Genomic DNA, 14501 nt, shown 5'->3' on the forward strand with positions numbered 1-14501 from the left:
GTCAAAAGTCAGCCTCAGTCTTAGAGGCCTTATCCAACCTTAAGGATTTTATGGTAAGCTTAGAAACAAGTCAGGTTACTTATCATGAAGTAATCAAGAAGGAAATTCCAGGACTTAGACAAAGGCTGGACACTGAAATATATTAGTATCTGCAACAACTGCCTCTTCTTACAAGTTAAAACTAGAAGTTAACTTATTCTCCTGATCTGGTAATTGAAAATATTTGTGAAAAATTTATTTATCCCTACTGCATCTACCAGCCTTAGTAATACTTTGCCATATCTGACATGGTTGGAAAATTCTTTGCTATATAGCTGGTGAGGCTGACTGGGAAAAAATGAACAAAACCAGACAGTCAGCTAAAAAGTTACAATCATATTACACTCTTTTAGAAAGTGTCTGTACATACATTTTAAAAGGACAGTTGCTTTCCTTTTAACTTTTACCTTTGACATCTGACTGAAGTCTGCAAATCCTTCACCGCCACTGAAGGCACCACTTCCAAATGGATCCAGTGTTCCAAATGGATCTGGAGCAGATATGCAGAAAAAAAAGTTATTTTGAATAATACTTGAGAATTACAAGGAACGCTTGGTGGTGCCAATGAAGCACAAAACTAGGCAGGTGATTAAAACACACCTGCATTTTGACCTGTGAGGAGATGTTCAAAGAGAATTCCACAAAACAACAGGTTTTCTAGCATTTGGAGGGGAAATATGAGAAGAAAACAGTGACATATATGGTGCTACACAGACAGCCTTCATGACTTGTAACAAGACCATGAAGCTTTTTGCCAATGGTTCACGAGACTCTTTATTCTCAACTCTTATATTTGATTCTTCTTTCATAAAAAAAGATACCTCATTATAAAATGTTTATTTCTTACCTGGACCTTTTGAAGAGATACTGGAAGACGTAAAAGGATCAGTGCTTTCAAAAGGGTCAGGCTAAATAAGAACAAATATACATAATTATTTTTCTGCTGGACTGTGCACTTACCATTTCATGCCTATTAAAATCTCTTGCTTTAAGACAAACAGTTTCCAGTTTCAGACAACTCTATTCAGTGGACAGAGCAGGATAAAATCAACTGATTAGATGAAATTTACATTTTTAGTGCATTTGGCTGTTGATAGCCAAGTGCACTAATAGGTACAAGTGAGAAGTGCATCCCACTGAAATATATGCAACATTAGTTACCAGGGCAAAACATGAAAATACACCCAGAAGTGTTTTGTGTTTAAGCAACAGACAGAATATTTGGGTCATGCATTTATATTAATAATAATTCAGAGTCTGTATACTGCTTCTTTTTAAACAGATTGTTTTTATAGCTGCTCTTCAGTTTGACAAGTCAGCTTTTATTTAAGTACAATCCTATACTGCAAGACAAACTAACTTCCCACAGTCTGAAATTGGTCTTGGGTAGCAACACTCAATGAATTGCACAAGAATGAGGAAAATACTAATAAAAACAAAACCAAAAAATTCATACTCCCCCCCAAACAAGCACACACATGGACATCAGGACAGCTCAGAAGTGCAAGTATGGCTATAACAAATGTGTTCTGTGCAGTCCCTCCCCTGTGCTGGCTCCAGAGTCTGCTGAGGGCTCAGGCATCCTTTAGCCAGAGTTCCTCCCTCTCATTCCCTATGTGACTGCAGAAATCTATGGGATGGAGGGAATGGTGGGAATGAGTGGGTGCTGCTGCTTTGAAATTCCCAACAGAGAGGAAAAAGAAGCACCTGAAAGAACAAGGTACAATCACCATGAAGGTAATCATGGAACCAGAGAGAACACTGCTGACTGCCTAAACAATCCATAGCTACATTTTAAGAATACAATTAATGATATTTCATCAGTTAGGAAAAAGTATTTTGTGTTATTTGACTCCTTTTAGCTTTCAGACAATAAGCCTGTCAATAGAAAAGAAATCTATTAAGTGTAGATTTAAAAATTACTGACCTTTGAGGGCAAAGTGGGGGTTTTTCTGAATGGATCTGAGGTAAATGGGTCACTCTTCACCTGTTTCTTGAAGAAATCCTCAGGGGCAGAACTACGAAATGGGTCACTTTCCTTAAAGGGATCTCCTCCAAAGGGATCTAGAAGGAGCATGAGAAGGTAAATACAATGTAGCACTAGTATGTCTGTAAGGAACATTCTATATTTGACCTCACACTCAATGATTCAATTTTTCTTACACAATGTTTTGACAAATCTGATAGACTTCCAGAGATCTCTCTACAGAGGGTATTTACTAAGTTTGAACATGTTATATGAAGCTTTCAGACTTAATAAAGAGTTACACACTTCTCATTAAACATATTGATTCTGAATGCACACCCTGTTGGGTTTCCATGGTCCCACATGCAAAGCAAAAATCTGAAGCCAGGGAAACCTTTATGCTTCCTTTGTGTTTGTAAATCTTTGTGTCAGGCTACAAATTGTTTATACATCTCTCCTGCCATTAAAAAGGGCTATTACCTGCTGGAGCAGGGGGCTGCTCTGCAAAAGGATCATGCTGGAATGGGTCACCTATGCAAAAGAGAAAAACAAGTTGTTTTATCTATTTAACAAGGTAAGTTTGTGAAAATATCATTTACTCAACATTGATCTTCAAGGTCCTAGATAAGCACTTGTCACTTACTGCCTTTGAAGGGGTCTGCTCCCTTAAATGGATCAGATTTGAAAGGATCTTCTGACTGGAATGGGTCTGTATGCAATTCTTGTGTATTATTGGTAAACATCAAGGCTTTGTTCTTAAACGGATCATCCTAAAAATTAAGAGGAGAAACATCACAACAGCTTGTCATGATAAAAATAAAAATGCCCAGTTACCCATTAAGTAGAAATTGCATGCTATCTTGGTTCCTGTTTAACAGTCTTTAAAATTACTTCCTAAAGAACTTACTGAATATGTGACTTCTAAGTAGAAGTTATTACACAGCAGAAGGAAATGTGTACTCCAAGGCTACACAGCACAACAAAAGATAACAGTACAAATAATACAAATAGCAATTAAATGTCAAACTGTTGCCCATACTAATACATTCATCTCTCAAATACTTAAATAACAAAAGTAAACCAACCCCAAACATCATGCTATCAAAAAATTCTTTGCCATTATAGCTCAGCTGCAAGTAAGACACTTACTTAAAAAGAAAGGCTACAAAAATAATCTGTAGACTACAAATACAACAAATTACTACTGAGTAGTCAGATACCAGACTGCTTCTTAACTCATCTTTGAGCTTAAAGCTCCAAATGCTGATTTCCCATGATAAAGCACTTTGTGCAGAAGAGTCACCCCAACATTTTGATGACAAGAGCTTTCTCAGCAGAGGCCAAATCTACGTTTGGCAAGTTGCAGAAAACCCCCTGCATGAACAAGCAGCAAACTGAAGTTATGGAACCTCTTCATGACCTTCATTGAATGATACCCCTGGCTTGGGTCTTGTTTGGAGGTCTCTGATGAAACCCCAAGGGCAGAGAGCAGCTGCACAGCAGAATTCCAGGGACAAGGGGAGCCATCCCAGCATCAGGAATACCCAGAAACAACCACCCACCTACACTGCCCCCAACAGCAGAAAGAGGCAGGATTCCTTTCATCCCTTTACAAGATGCAAATGAAAACATCCTCATTAATACTTCTCAGAACAGCAGGAGGGAGGTGGGGAGAGAAGGAAGAGGAAGGAAGAATTGAGAAACAGGAAAGTGGCACAATGGTTTAAAAAATTGCTATGAACATAGACTGGTGTTTTATGCCAGTAAGTGACTCCTAGGTTTTGCAAGAAAACATCTGGAAGTTTTCACTGGAAATTAAATATATTTATGCAAGCACAGAAATTAAGCACTAAAGTATTTTAAGACCTTTAGTACATGTTTCTCAATGTTCTTTTTTACCTACACTGTTCTTTTGTGCAGTTTGTTTTTACAGAGCAAGTGTAAAGTACTGCATAAAGGCAGCAATGCCTGGTAAATATTTACTAACACATTATATATTCCATTTCATACTAAACCCATAGCAAATACTGTGCTTACAACAGTCAACATGTTTCCATAATGAGGAAGGGCCAACATAGATGTGCAAGCAGAATCAAGCAAGTATGCAACTTTTATCTTGTCATATTTAAGACAAGAAACAAGCTTAAAAACAAAAGAAAATTCTTGTGTTTTAGAGGAATATTTAATACCCAAATCAACATTAGATACCCAAAAGAAACTGACTTGAAAAATGTTTAAGAACTTGAAAGATTTTATGATTTGGGAAAAAACGCTAATTAAATAAAAACACAATAAATGAGAAAGATGATGCTGAAATTATTTAAGTAAAAGAGAACCATCCTTTCAGAAAGGGAACATGAGATATGTAATAAATATAGCTCAATGTAAAGCAGAAATTTGTAGAGCTTCTTTTGGAAATAAGAAGGAAATGCATGATAAAGGAAAATTTTCAGCAAAAGAAGGTTTCACTTTGGTAAACTGGAGAAGAAAAAATGCAAGAAAAAATGAAACATTAAACTGGAAATAAAGCCCCACCTCTGTCCTGAGAGTGAACATGTGACAGGTTACAAATCCACACCACCACGTGCCAAATACCAGCTAAACAATACTTCAGATAAGGTGCAAGTCAGAAGCTTCATTAGTGTAAAAGATATTAAATAACAGTGGTTTTTTTACCATAGCTCCATAATTGCTTCTTTCTGTCTGCCCAAGGCCTTCACTCATGTCTGCTAAATTTGTCAGACTCCCACCATGGATGCCATTGAGGGCTTCATTGTATTCTTCAATGCTCTTATTCATTTCCTGATGGCTCTCTTGCAGCTGAGACAGTTTACTTCTTGCCTGAGAAGGAAAAATGCTTTAGCATGTTCCACACTCACGAGCACTGTCATTTTTACAGTCTCCTTAAACACTGGTGCCTGACAGCTGCATTTTGCATTTTATTAAATTGAATGCTTCCTGACTCAAACCAGGAATTTCCCTACTGCACACCCAACAAAAAGGCTTATTTCACCAACCAGGACTTCTTCCATTCTGACAAATCATTTTTCAATTCATTTCAAGAAGCAAAAAATTGTATAAAGTGCAGTGAATACCTGGTTTATTTCTTCCTGGGTTGATTTTAAAGATTTGATTATTGTTTCAAGCTGCACTTTCCCAGCCTGGATACTCTGCTCTAGCTGAGTCTCTTCCTGCTGCAGGCGATTCAGCTCTGCTTTTGCTCTGTTAAGGTCATCTTCCTGTAATTTTAAATCTGATTCCTGAGACTGAATCTGCATTTTTAGTGATGAAATCTGAAACAACACGATAGAAAAGTCAGAGAGAAATTTGGAATAAATGGGATTTATTAAATGGTGAATTTACAGTAAGTAATCAAAAGTGGTACAGCAACCTATCAACTACTAAGGAAAATCTTTAGAACTTAATATGAAGAAATGCATGCTGCTTCTGCTGTTACACAAAATCCTTGATAAAAGCACATTCAATAAAACCTAGAAATATTATTTTAAATCAGAGAAATACCCCACTACTTATAAAGGTAATCAAAAGCTTGATTACCTTTTTTTTTTTTTTAGTTTTGTTTCCTAGGTGTTCACCTTCAGAACTTGGTCCCAATTCAAACATTTATCAAGTAGTTTGATGTTGATTTTAAGAATTAAAATTACAGAGTTGCTTATAACCTTCCTTATACACTTTCTTCTGTGACTTCCTTACACAGGAAGTTTCTAACTTAAGGTAACATCCTATTTCCACTGGCAATTGCATCCACCTGAAAACTCAATCCTGATGACATTCAGAGTGATCAAAACCAGCCCCACTGCCATGGACTGTCTCATGGGTTAGGACTACTGATTTTCAACAGCCCTATCAGGCTGAATAAATGTTTAGTATACTCTCAGAGCAACAATTCCTATAGAAAGGGACCCCTGGAGATCATCAGGTTCAACCCTTCTTTTATGACCTTTATGGAAGGTATAAAGGATGGCAAAATCCTTTCTTAGACCTCTGTATTTGTGTAAAAATTGCTATTTATGGCAAAAAAATAAAGTTTATTCATTAAGTAAATAGAATTTCCCTCAACAGAAGACATTTTACTCTTGAGCTGGTCCAAAATTAACATCCACTTACCACCTGTGTTTCTTCCTGGCATTTCTGCCTCACATCATTCAGCATATCTTTCAGTTTGGCTTTCTGCTGATCCATCTCATCCAGGCGGTCTTGGGCATCTTGTTTTTGAGCCTCCAGCTCTTGCAAGTTACTCGTTTCCCTATCTAAATCATTTTGCAGCTCCTGAAGAAAATTCCACAACTTGTAACTCGTATTTAGCTGTTGTCTTAAGGAAGCATCAGCCACAGACAAAGAACTGAGCAAAATTCAGAATATTTTCTATACCATATAGGCTACACCCTGCACTGGCCTATTTTGTGTCTGCAGGAACTTGTGTAAGACATCAGGAAATAAATCACTGCTCACAAGAAGGAAAAGGGACAGTGACACAGAGCACATTGCATTGAGTTATCCTAATTATCAAAACCAATCTCTGCAAACACTGATTTCCTAAATTACATGTTAGTTAAACACTAATAAGAAAGACAACCCAACTATTCACACATACTATGCTTATATTAGCCAGCACCAGATGAAAACACTTTTGATGGAGAACAGTAAAAGTAATCCTTTTCTGCCAGTTAGAGGGAAAATCCCAAGAAAGAATGACAGAAAGAATGATAGAACAGAAAAAAATGCTAAATTGCCACATATTACTTAGATTAACATGAAAACTACTGATAAGAAATAGTTTTTACCTGAACTTCATTGGTTTTCTGTCTGATTGATTCTTCCTTTTCCCTAATATCCTGCTCCAGAGAATATTTTTCTCTGTCAGATAAACAACAACATGTATTTGTGATTAGTTGAATAACACAGCACACATGCAAAAATCAATTAAATATTATTCTGGAAACACCATGCAGACAAAAATGCCAGCCTGTATTCTCATGTATTCTTTAAAGGAGAAAAAGTGCATAGGTATCAATTATTCTTTGAAAAATGCCATCTGTGCCCATCAGCAATCTTCTGAAATCACCTGATAGACCTGTAGGGTACCGCTGAGAAATTCATCACCAATTACAGCAACAAACAATGACAAAATGACTAAGAGAAAATAAACTGACACGTCAGTACTACAGAGTTAGTTATTCTACACCAAGACATTGTTAACAGTCCACAACTATTACCTCTGCAGCTGTGCAATTTCTTGACTAATATCATCCAGCTCCTTCACCCCTGTAAATTCTCCTGATCCAACAGAGCTTGCACTGTCCTGTTAAGAAAGAAACAATCTATTAAAATATCAATTAGTAACAGAAGCTCTTCCTTTAACAAAGGCTGAGGACAGAGGTGGGATACAAAATCCTCATTATTTGCATTTGCAAAAATTCCATAAGAGACATCAAATTATTCTGTAACAAGCAAGGAAAATGCCACACAATTCTAGCCATGAGGAGTATTTTTAACATGCCTGTTTAACAGACAGGACAGCTGAACACACAGCAATGAAAGAACAGGCACAATGCCTACAAGAAAATTGCAGAATTGGTAGAATTAAAATTCAAAACCTAAAACTCAGTTCTGCTACAGTCAATAGTAAAATTTACAGGGGACTTAATGAAGCCAGATTGTAATTCCAGTATTCTAGAGCCCTGCCACAAATCAATGGCAATTTCTGCAATTATACCCCATTTCCTGTAGGTTGTTTCTACATTCATTCCAGCAGAGATCAGGGCAGATCCACAGGGCATCCCCTGTCTTCTGGATAAATTAAGAATGGATGTGAGCATTAGGTACAAAACTGGCTGTTATTGTTACTATAAAAGGATTGCTCTTTGAAAAAAAGTGCACCACAACTGAGCAAAAACTGCAGCACTGAACTCACTGCTAGTCTGACAGACCAGGAGACCTACAATTTTTATATAGCATTTCAAAAAGAAGAATGCAGAGTTTGCCTGCTTCACCCACTTTGAGGCTGCTGTGATAACCACAGAAAGCTTGGCTTTATTAAACATTACAAAACAAACAAGAACCCAACCAACAAGCCAAGATCAGCAGAGTAAGATGTGACATTTTTGTGGGAACAATAGATGAACATACAATTTAAATAATTTAATTAAGCACTCACTTTTGGGGGATCATTTTTTTGGTAATATGCCATTAAATAATCACAAATAACAACAACAATACAGACAAATTCATCAAGGTAGCAAATCAAAAATCACTTCTATGCTGTCAGGCCAGATACAGACTTGCTAGGAGACCTGTACTGAATGCTGGACAGGATCACAGCCATGTCACCCAATATGACTATGAAATAAATTAAAATGAGCTGCTGCACTGCTTAGGATAAGAGTCACTTAACCAAGCTCACAGTAGCATACAGTTTATTTTATCTTATGCTCAGCTAAACACATACCACATGGAAAAAAATATCAATTAACTGAAAATAGCAGGGAGCTTAAAGCTCTCACACCAAGATGTATTTACTGCTCACAACTGCAGAGAACTAGTCCAGCAGTAATTTTCAACAGCACTGAGCTGCCTGTCCCAGGAAACTCCTGGCAGATCAATACATCACCAGGCTGGCAGCCAGCACTGGGCACTTCACATTGCTGTGACATTATCACCACACCAAGAGCAAGGGGCACAGAACTCAAGAGCAAAGGCAGCAGAAGGTGTAGAAATAAAGACTTTTTTGCAGTTACAAACAGCATATACTAGAAATGTGCATTCCTTCAGACACTGCAATTACTCACCCGCCGCATTTCTGTTAGTGCTGAGATCTCAGTTCCTACAGGGGTCAAGTAACCTGACAGAGTCTACAGGAAAAGGATATAGGAAAAACCATAGGAGGACTGTAGCAACAGCAATAATTAAAATGTATTTAGAGTTCCAAAGGTTTCTGGTTAGGGAAAGCAAATACAAGTAAAGAAAAACACAGTATAAGTTATAGAAAAGGTGAATGCAGTGACATGACAGAAGTATTTCTTCAATTCAGTTTCAGAAATGCACTGACATGCTGTCGAGGAAAGGAACAAAGCAGGGTCAGCAAGGATCAGATCTCCAGCAAAGTGGTGTCAGCAGTGATGGATACAGGACTGGGGACTGCTACAAAGGATGAATCCCAGAAACCAGGAAGTCATCACTCCTCCTTTAGCCATTAAAAAATGTTGTGTTTCCATGGGAGGAATATGGTGCTGATCAGAGTCAGGGACATGATGCTCAACCAGCTTTTAATATTTGCTGTTACAAGTTCCCTGAATCTTCTGTATGACAAAGGATTATTCTTTATACTAGATTTTTTCCAGCATTATTACTCCTTGGTTTATGGAATATTTTACTGCATTTTTCTTTACTTACTGTCTTGGCGGTTAAAAAGTTAGCTGTGTTTTCAAACATTAAAAGAATTTTGTAAGAGGAGATAAGAAAAAATATTGGCAATTCTTTATCATAATACTAAAAAAAAAAGCCACACAAAACTCACTCTCAAAGCCCATTACTTTTAAAGCACATAAGTTCAGTGTTATCCACAACAAACAGACTTACCTGGATGGGTGTGTTTCTGTCTGAGGGAGGGATCATATCTGGAGTTAACACTTGTGGAGGATCAATCCCTTTGCTGACCTTCTGCTGAATGAGATACATGGCAAGTGCAAACTGGTCTTTGCTGAGCTTTCCCATCTGTCTCGTGTCTGCCAAAGACCTGACAAAAAACAGATCACACAAACGAGAAAATCTTATTTCTGCTCTACTAAAAAGCCTGAAATATACATAATATACACGTGTAATTTCTTTTTGGTTCTTCCTCATCAGAGCTTATTATTCTAGTCAGAGTTCCACAAACAGTGCAGTATTTTATTACACATAGTAATCTGAACAGAGTAGTGCTAGTCTGAGAAAATATTTAGAGCACTAGAACTTCAAAAGAAAATCACAATTCACAGACTGACCTATTGCCCCCACTCTCAGAAAAGCAAAGGGAGTATTTATTTCTCCCTTAATTTTCCATATAGTCCACATATTGCAGTATGTGGACAAGTCAAAGAAGTAGGGATTTTTTTGTTTGTTTCTGGTGGTTTTTTTAATGTTAGGATCACATTCCGAATCTGAGCTCCCAGATCAGCAAGTTACAAAAATGCAGCGAGTATGGAATTCTTACCATATATGTGCTAGGAGATTCTGAGATAGACCTGAATGCATAAAAATGTCCTTTACTTCTTGGCCACTCACAAACCCATCCATGTCTGTGTCTGTTTTCAAGAAAATTTCATCGTATCTCACTTTTTCAGACACTGGTACCACCCAATTAACAGCTGGCTGCAAAACAAAGGTTGGCATTTCAAAAGAACAGAAATAGTCCTTATGAACACACTCAGTATATATGACATTATCCAGGGCTGGATGTGCTGAACGTCTTGCATACTCCAGTCTGACTAGTAAAGAAGTATTTTCACTGCATGTTTTAACTTCACACTTTTTATCTGAATAAAAGCACTGATAAACAGCTATTCAGCAGTTGAAAGCATTAATTCTTTGGAAATACAGACCCAATTAGGCATATAAAGTCCTCATGCTAATAGCAGGAGATTTAGAAGTAGATTAATGATTTCTTTGGTATTAAAGCAGATACACAAACAAAACCTTTCTATGGTTCCACTTTCTACATAAAGTGAAAATTCCCCCTAAGTTTTGCTACCTCGTGGTCACTGCTTAAAATTCATCCAATATTCTTCCAAGTCTCACCATTCTCATTTCACCCTCTCCACCCAAATCACCCAAACACGAGGCAGAAATAAAAAAATGTCTCATTTATTTTTTCCCACAGCTTACAAATACACAGATCTACAAAAATAAGAAAGAAAGACATGTACCTGTGCTGGTTTGACACTGTGCTTGGGAGACAAGCTCCCTATGCTTGTCTCATTTCACCCTCTCCACCCAAATCACCCAAACACGAGGCAGAAATAAAAAAATGTCTCATTTATTTTTTCCCACAGCTTACAAATACACAGATCTACAAAAATAAGAAAGAAAGACATGTACCTGTGCTGGTTTGACACTGTGCTTGGGAGACAAGCTCCCTATGCTGTTCAGACTGGTGACACTGCCGTGGGAAGGGGTAGAACGGAGGCTGTCTTTTGGGGGAGGACTTGCAGGGAGAACAGGAACTGCACCAGGAAAGACTGATGTCTTCTTTCTTTTAGAAGGTGGTATGAGAGAAGGGGGCAATTGTGAAGGAACTGACTCTTTCTCAAGAGCTCTATAAACCAAATGCATTGCCTGAAAGGCAAAAAGGTCACATAACATTCACAATTATTAGAAAAAGCAGAAGATCTTCCTGTGTCAGTCATTTACATATTAGTAAAACAAAGACAGTAAGACTAGAAATGTAAACTAGAGCAATTAATTTTGGATGTAATTCCAACAAGTTTAATCTTGACACGGGCAAGATGGACTTGAGGAAGGTCATTTAATAGCTCCAAGTGAACAATTTAGATTGGAACAGTTGAGTGTAGCACAGAAAGCTGCAAAGCTCTTGAGAAAGAAATGAGCTCTGACAGACTAGACCATTATTTGAGAATTTAAAACAACCTACCACAGCAAATTCATCCTTGTCCAGGTGACCATCTTTATCAATATCACTGAGATCCCAGACCTACAGCAATTAAGATTAAAAAATGATTTGCAGACCAAGTTACACTTTATATATTTATTGTATTAACATGACCTCTAAAGACTCCTCATAGATTTTGGTGAAGATCATATTAATTATACTACCTATCTAAAAATTCTCTGATGAAACAGACTGGATTAGAGTTTTCTGGCCACATGGATCAACACTGGCTCTAACAAATTCTGGCTGCAACTCAGGCAGGTTTTTCATCTTTCTATGATGCAATTAGAGAGTCATCAAGCTGAATAAAAACATTCAGAGGTGGCTTTCAGAACTGCCCAGAGGGTGTGGGCTAGCAGGTCATTCAAATTCCTCACAAGAAAGTTCAACAGAAAATTCAATACATCTCTAATTCCTATGCCATTCCTAGATGATTAGGGTTTTCTACTAAAAACTAAAATTATGTGCAGCTCCCTCTGGCCCCTGAATTTCCTGTTGGAGAGAATTTAAGCATTTATCAACTTTAGTTCATTATTAGGTGAGGCACAGTCGATGAAACTTGCAGAAGATACTCAGAGAGATACAAAACTTTGTGAACTCCAACACTGTTTAATCATCAATATGACCTGGGGACAGTGGAGCCCACAAAAAGCCAAGACTTGAGGCTCAGTTGTGAGAACTCTGCTTTTTCACTGGACCCTTGACAAATTTAATTAGTCCTTGGTCCATTTCCTCAGTGCCTTATCTTGTCCACAAACTTTTCTGGAAGAGGCAAAAGCTTCCTGAATTTCTATTGTGACAATGATGAGATAAAATCTGAAGCCTTTTAAGACTTCACAATACTCAAGTACAGAATTAAAACAAATCATACTTATATTTTGCAGATAATACAGAGCAAGAGGCACTTCTTCCTGAAGAGATAAAAGTATGTAATGCAGATAGAACTCTGACACAGAATGTACTCAGAAATATCAATATGCAAAGCATTAAAGAACCTGTTTCTAATGGGGGCAGAAAAATACTTTAAGGTCTGCTTCCCTTGTAAATATACAGTGGGTGGTTAAAACTCAGACCTTGGAAGTATTTATAAATATACATGAAAGAAAAATCAACTTGACAGTTTGCACTATGAATAAAGGAGGATATTTTAAGGTATTCCCTGTACAAAGAGAGAAAGGATTTAATGGTATATCTACTAATTCATATTTGTAAAAATGACAAAACAGCAGAATCTAATGTCCTAACAGCTATTATGATTCAGGAAAGCTTTTTCTTGTTTTTAAACAACCAAAATCAAATTTCCACTCTTAAATGTACAGAGAGACAATGAAGCCAATCTACTCTAGGGTTGAAATTACTACTCTTACTCTTATTTCTAAGTGGAAGACTTTAGAGTCTTATTGTTCCTGCTTTAAAGCATGCACATGATGCAAAACCTCAGCCAAAACCTGATCTCTGTTGATAAATTACATTTTTAACATTGCAATTACGAGAAGCTAAACAGAAACTAGTTAAATCTAAACAACTTAACTTACCCTTCCAAGGATATCAAGAGGTAGCTTTGAATTCATCAGTACTGGTTTTACTTTGTCTCCTGAAAGTAAACCATTTACTGGCAAAAGGCTTTCAAAAATACCATCAAACTTTGCTTTTTCTTCCACCTAGTTGGTAAGAAATAGTCTGAATAAGTAAAAAAGTGTGTCTGTGGGAGTGATGAAAATGAGATCTTGCAAGAAATTAACACTGGTCAGTAATGTATTCATCTTAAATTTCCAAGCTTTCTTGCAAGTGCCACTGTACTGTATTTAAATGTAAACCCATAGAGAAAGCTTTGAAATTAGGCTCCTAAATCCAAAGGTTATGGTACCTGGGAGATTTTATCATGCAGCAGACAAGGTGTGCTTCTGTTTTAAAGTAACTTTGATAAACTCTATAGAACTAAAACTTATTCCTCCAATTGAAAGAACATATTACTACAAGGTGGTTTGGTTTTTTGTGGTTTTTTTTTTTTTTTTTTAATTTCTACCTTTTGGAAATGTTTGGAGTTGAAAATTACCTAAATATAAATATTCCCACATATGCATCAAAAGTTATTTTTTCCAAATTATATATATTTGCTTGTATCATTGAATACTAATTAGAAACTAGGAACTCAAGCTTTAAATTAACAGTTCAGACTGGATGTGGTGAAACACTTTGCTGCTCCCAGTGGGGTTCCTTTATACAAACAAAGTGCCTAATTGTAGGATTCTGGAAGAAATCCAGGCAGAAGATTAAAATTCATTTTCTTAAAAACATCCCACCAGTGGTTGTCAAAGGTTGTTTAATACTCATTGCATATCTAAAACTACACCTTGGTGCTCTCTATTATGCACAGGTCTGCACAGAAAGGGGGGACTTCTGAAATGGGAAATACATTTGGCACAAAATTCTCCCACTGGGAAAATTACACACGTGAAAAATACTTACTTCTAAAAAATGGATGGAATGTGTTCTCTTTTACACTTACCCTAACAGCCCAGTGAGTCTCTGTTGAAGGTGGTGTGATCAGCAAAGGACTGCTACTGTCATGCTAAAAATGAGAAATTTATATATACATTTATATATATAAATAGATAAATATACATACTTCTGTCTCTAGTACTCATTAATTGCACTGAGTTTGAGATGGTTGTAGACATGAAGCTTAACTACATTGAGGAAAATGGCTGCACATGTACCTAAATAGAAGTCACACTGAATTTATACCATTACAGTACTGGAGTAAGGACATGCAGTAGATGCATTCAGTGTCCAAACACAGAACCAACACAAGGCACAGAGGCTGTG

General features: G+C 37.0%; 1 protein-coding gene across 3 annotated transcripts in view; it reads right to left on the reverse strand.

The window, feature by feature from the left end:
- Positions 1-14501, reverse strand: part of EPS15L1 (epidermal growth factor receptor pathway substrate 15 like 1) — a 47474-nt gene that overhangs the window by 25994 nt on the left and 6979 nt on the right. For 2 of the 3 annotated variants that reach the window (XM_039733577.1, XM_039733594.1), the window contains exons 6-22: positions 14182-14244; positions 13208-13333; positions 11655-11714; positions 11102-11338; positions 10218-10375; positions 9605-9761; positions 8815-8877; positions 7243-7328; positions 6811-6883; positions 6134-6295; positions 5101-5298; positions 4682-4846; positions 2649-2775; positions 2486-2536; positions 1967-2103; positions 887-947; positions 447-529 (exon numbers count right to left, since the gene is read on the reverse strand). In XM_039733577.1, the coding sequence (XP_039589511.1) occupies positions 447-529; positions 887-947; positions 1967-2103; positions 2486-2536; positions 2649-2775; positions 4682-4846; positions 5101-5298; positions 6134-6295; positions 6811-6883; positions 7243-7328; positions 8815-8877; positions 9605-9761; positions 10218-10375; positions 11102-11338; positions 11655-11714; positions 13208-13333; positions 14182-14244 (2007 nt within the window). The remainder of the gene's footprint in view (positions 1-446; positions 530-886; positions 948-1966; positions 2104-2485; positions 2537-2648; positions 2776-4681; positions 4847-5100; positions 5299-6133; positions 6296-6810; positions 6884-7242; positions 7329-8814; positions 8878-9604; positions 9762-10217; positions 10376-11101; positions 11339-11654; positions 11715-13207; positions 13334-14181; positions 14245-14501) is intronic. The other variant, XM_039733585.1, reaches the window with a different exon arrangement.

This window comes from Passer montanus, unplaced genomic scaffold, assembly GCF_014805655.1.
Source record: "Passer montanus isolate IOZ18808 unplaced genomic scaffold, ASM1480565v1 scaffold112, whole genome shotgun sequence".
NCBI lineage: Eukaryota > Metazoa > Chordata > Aves > Passeriformes > Passeridae > Passer > Passer montanus.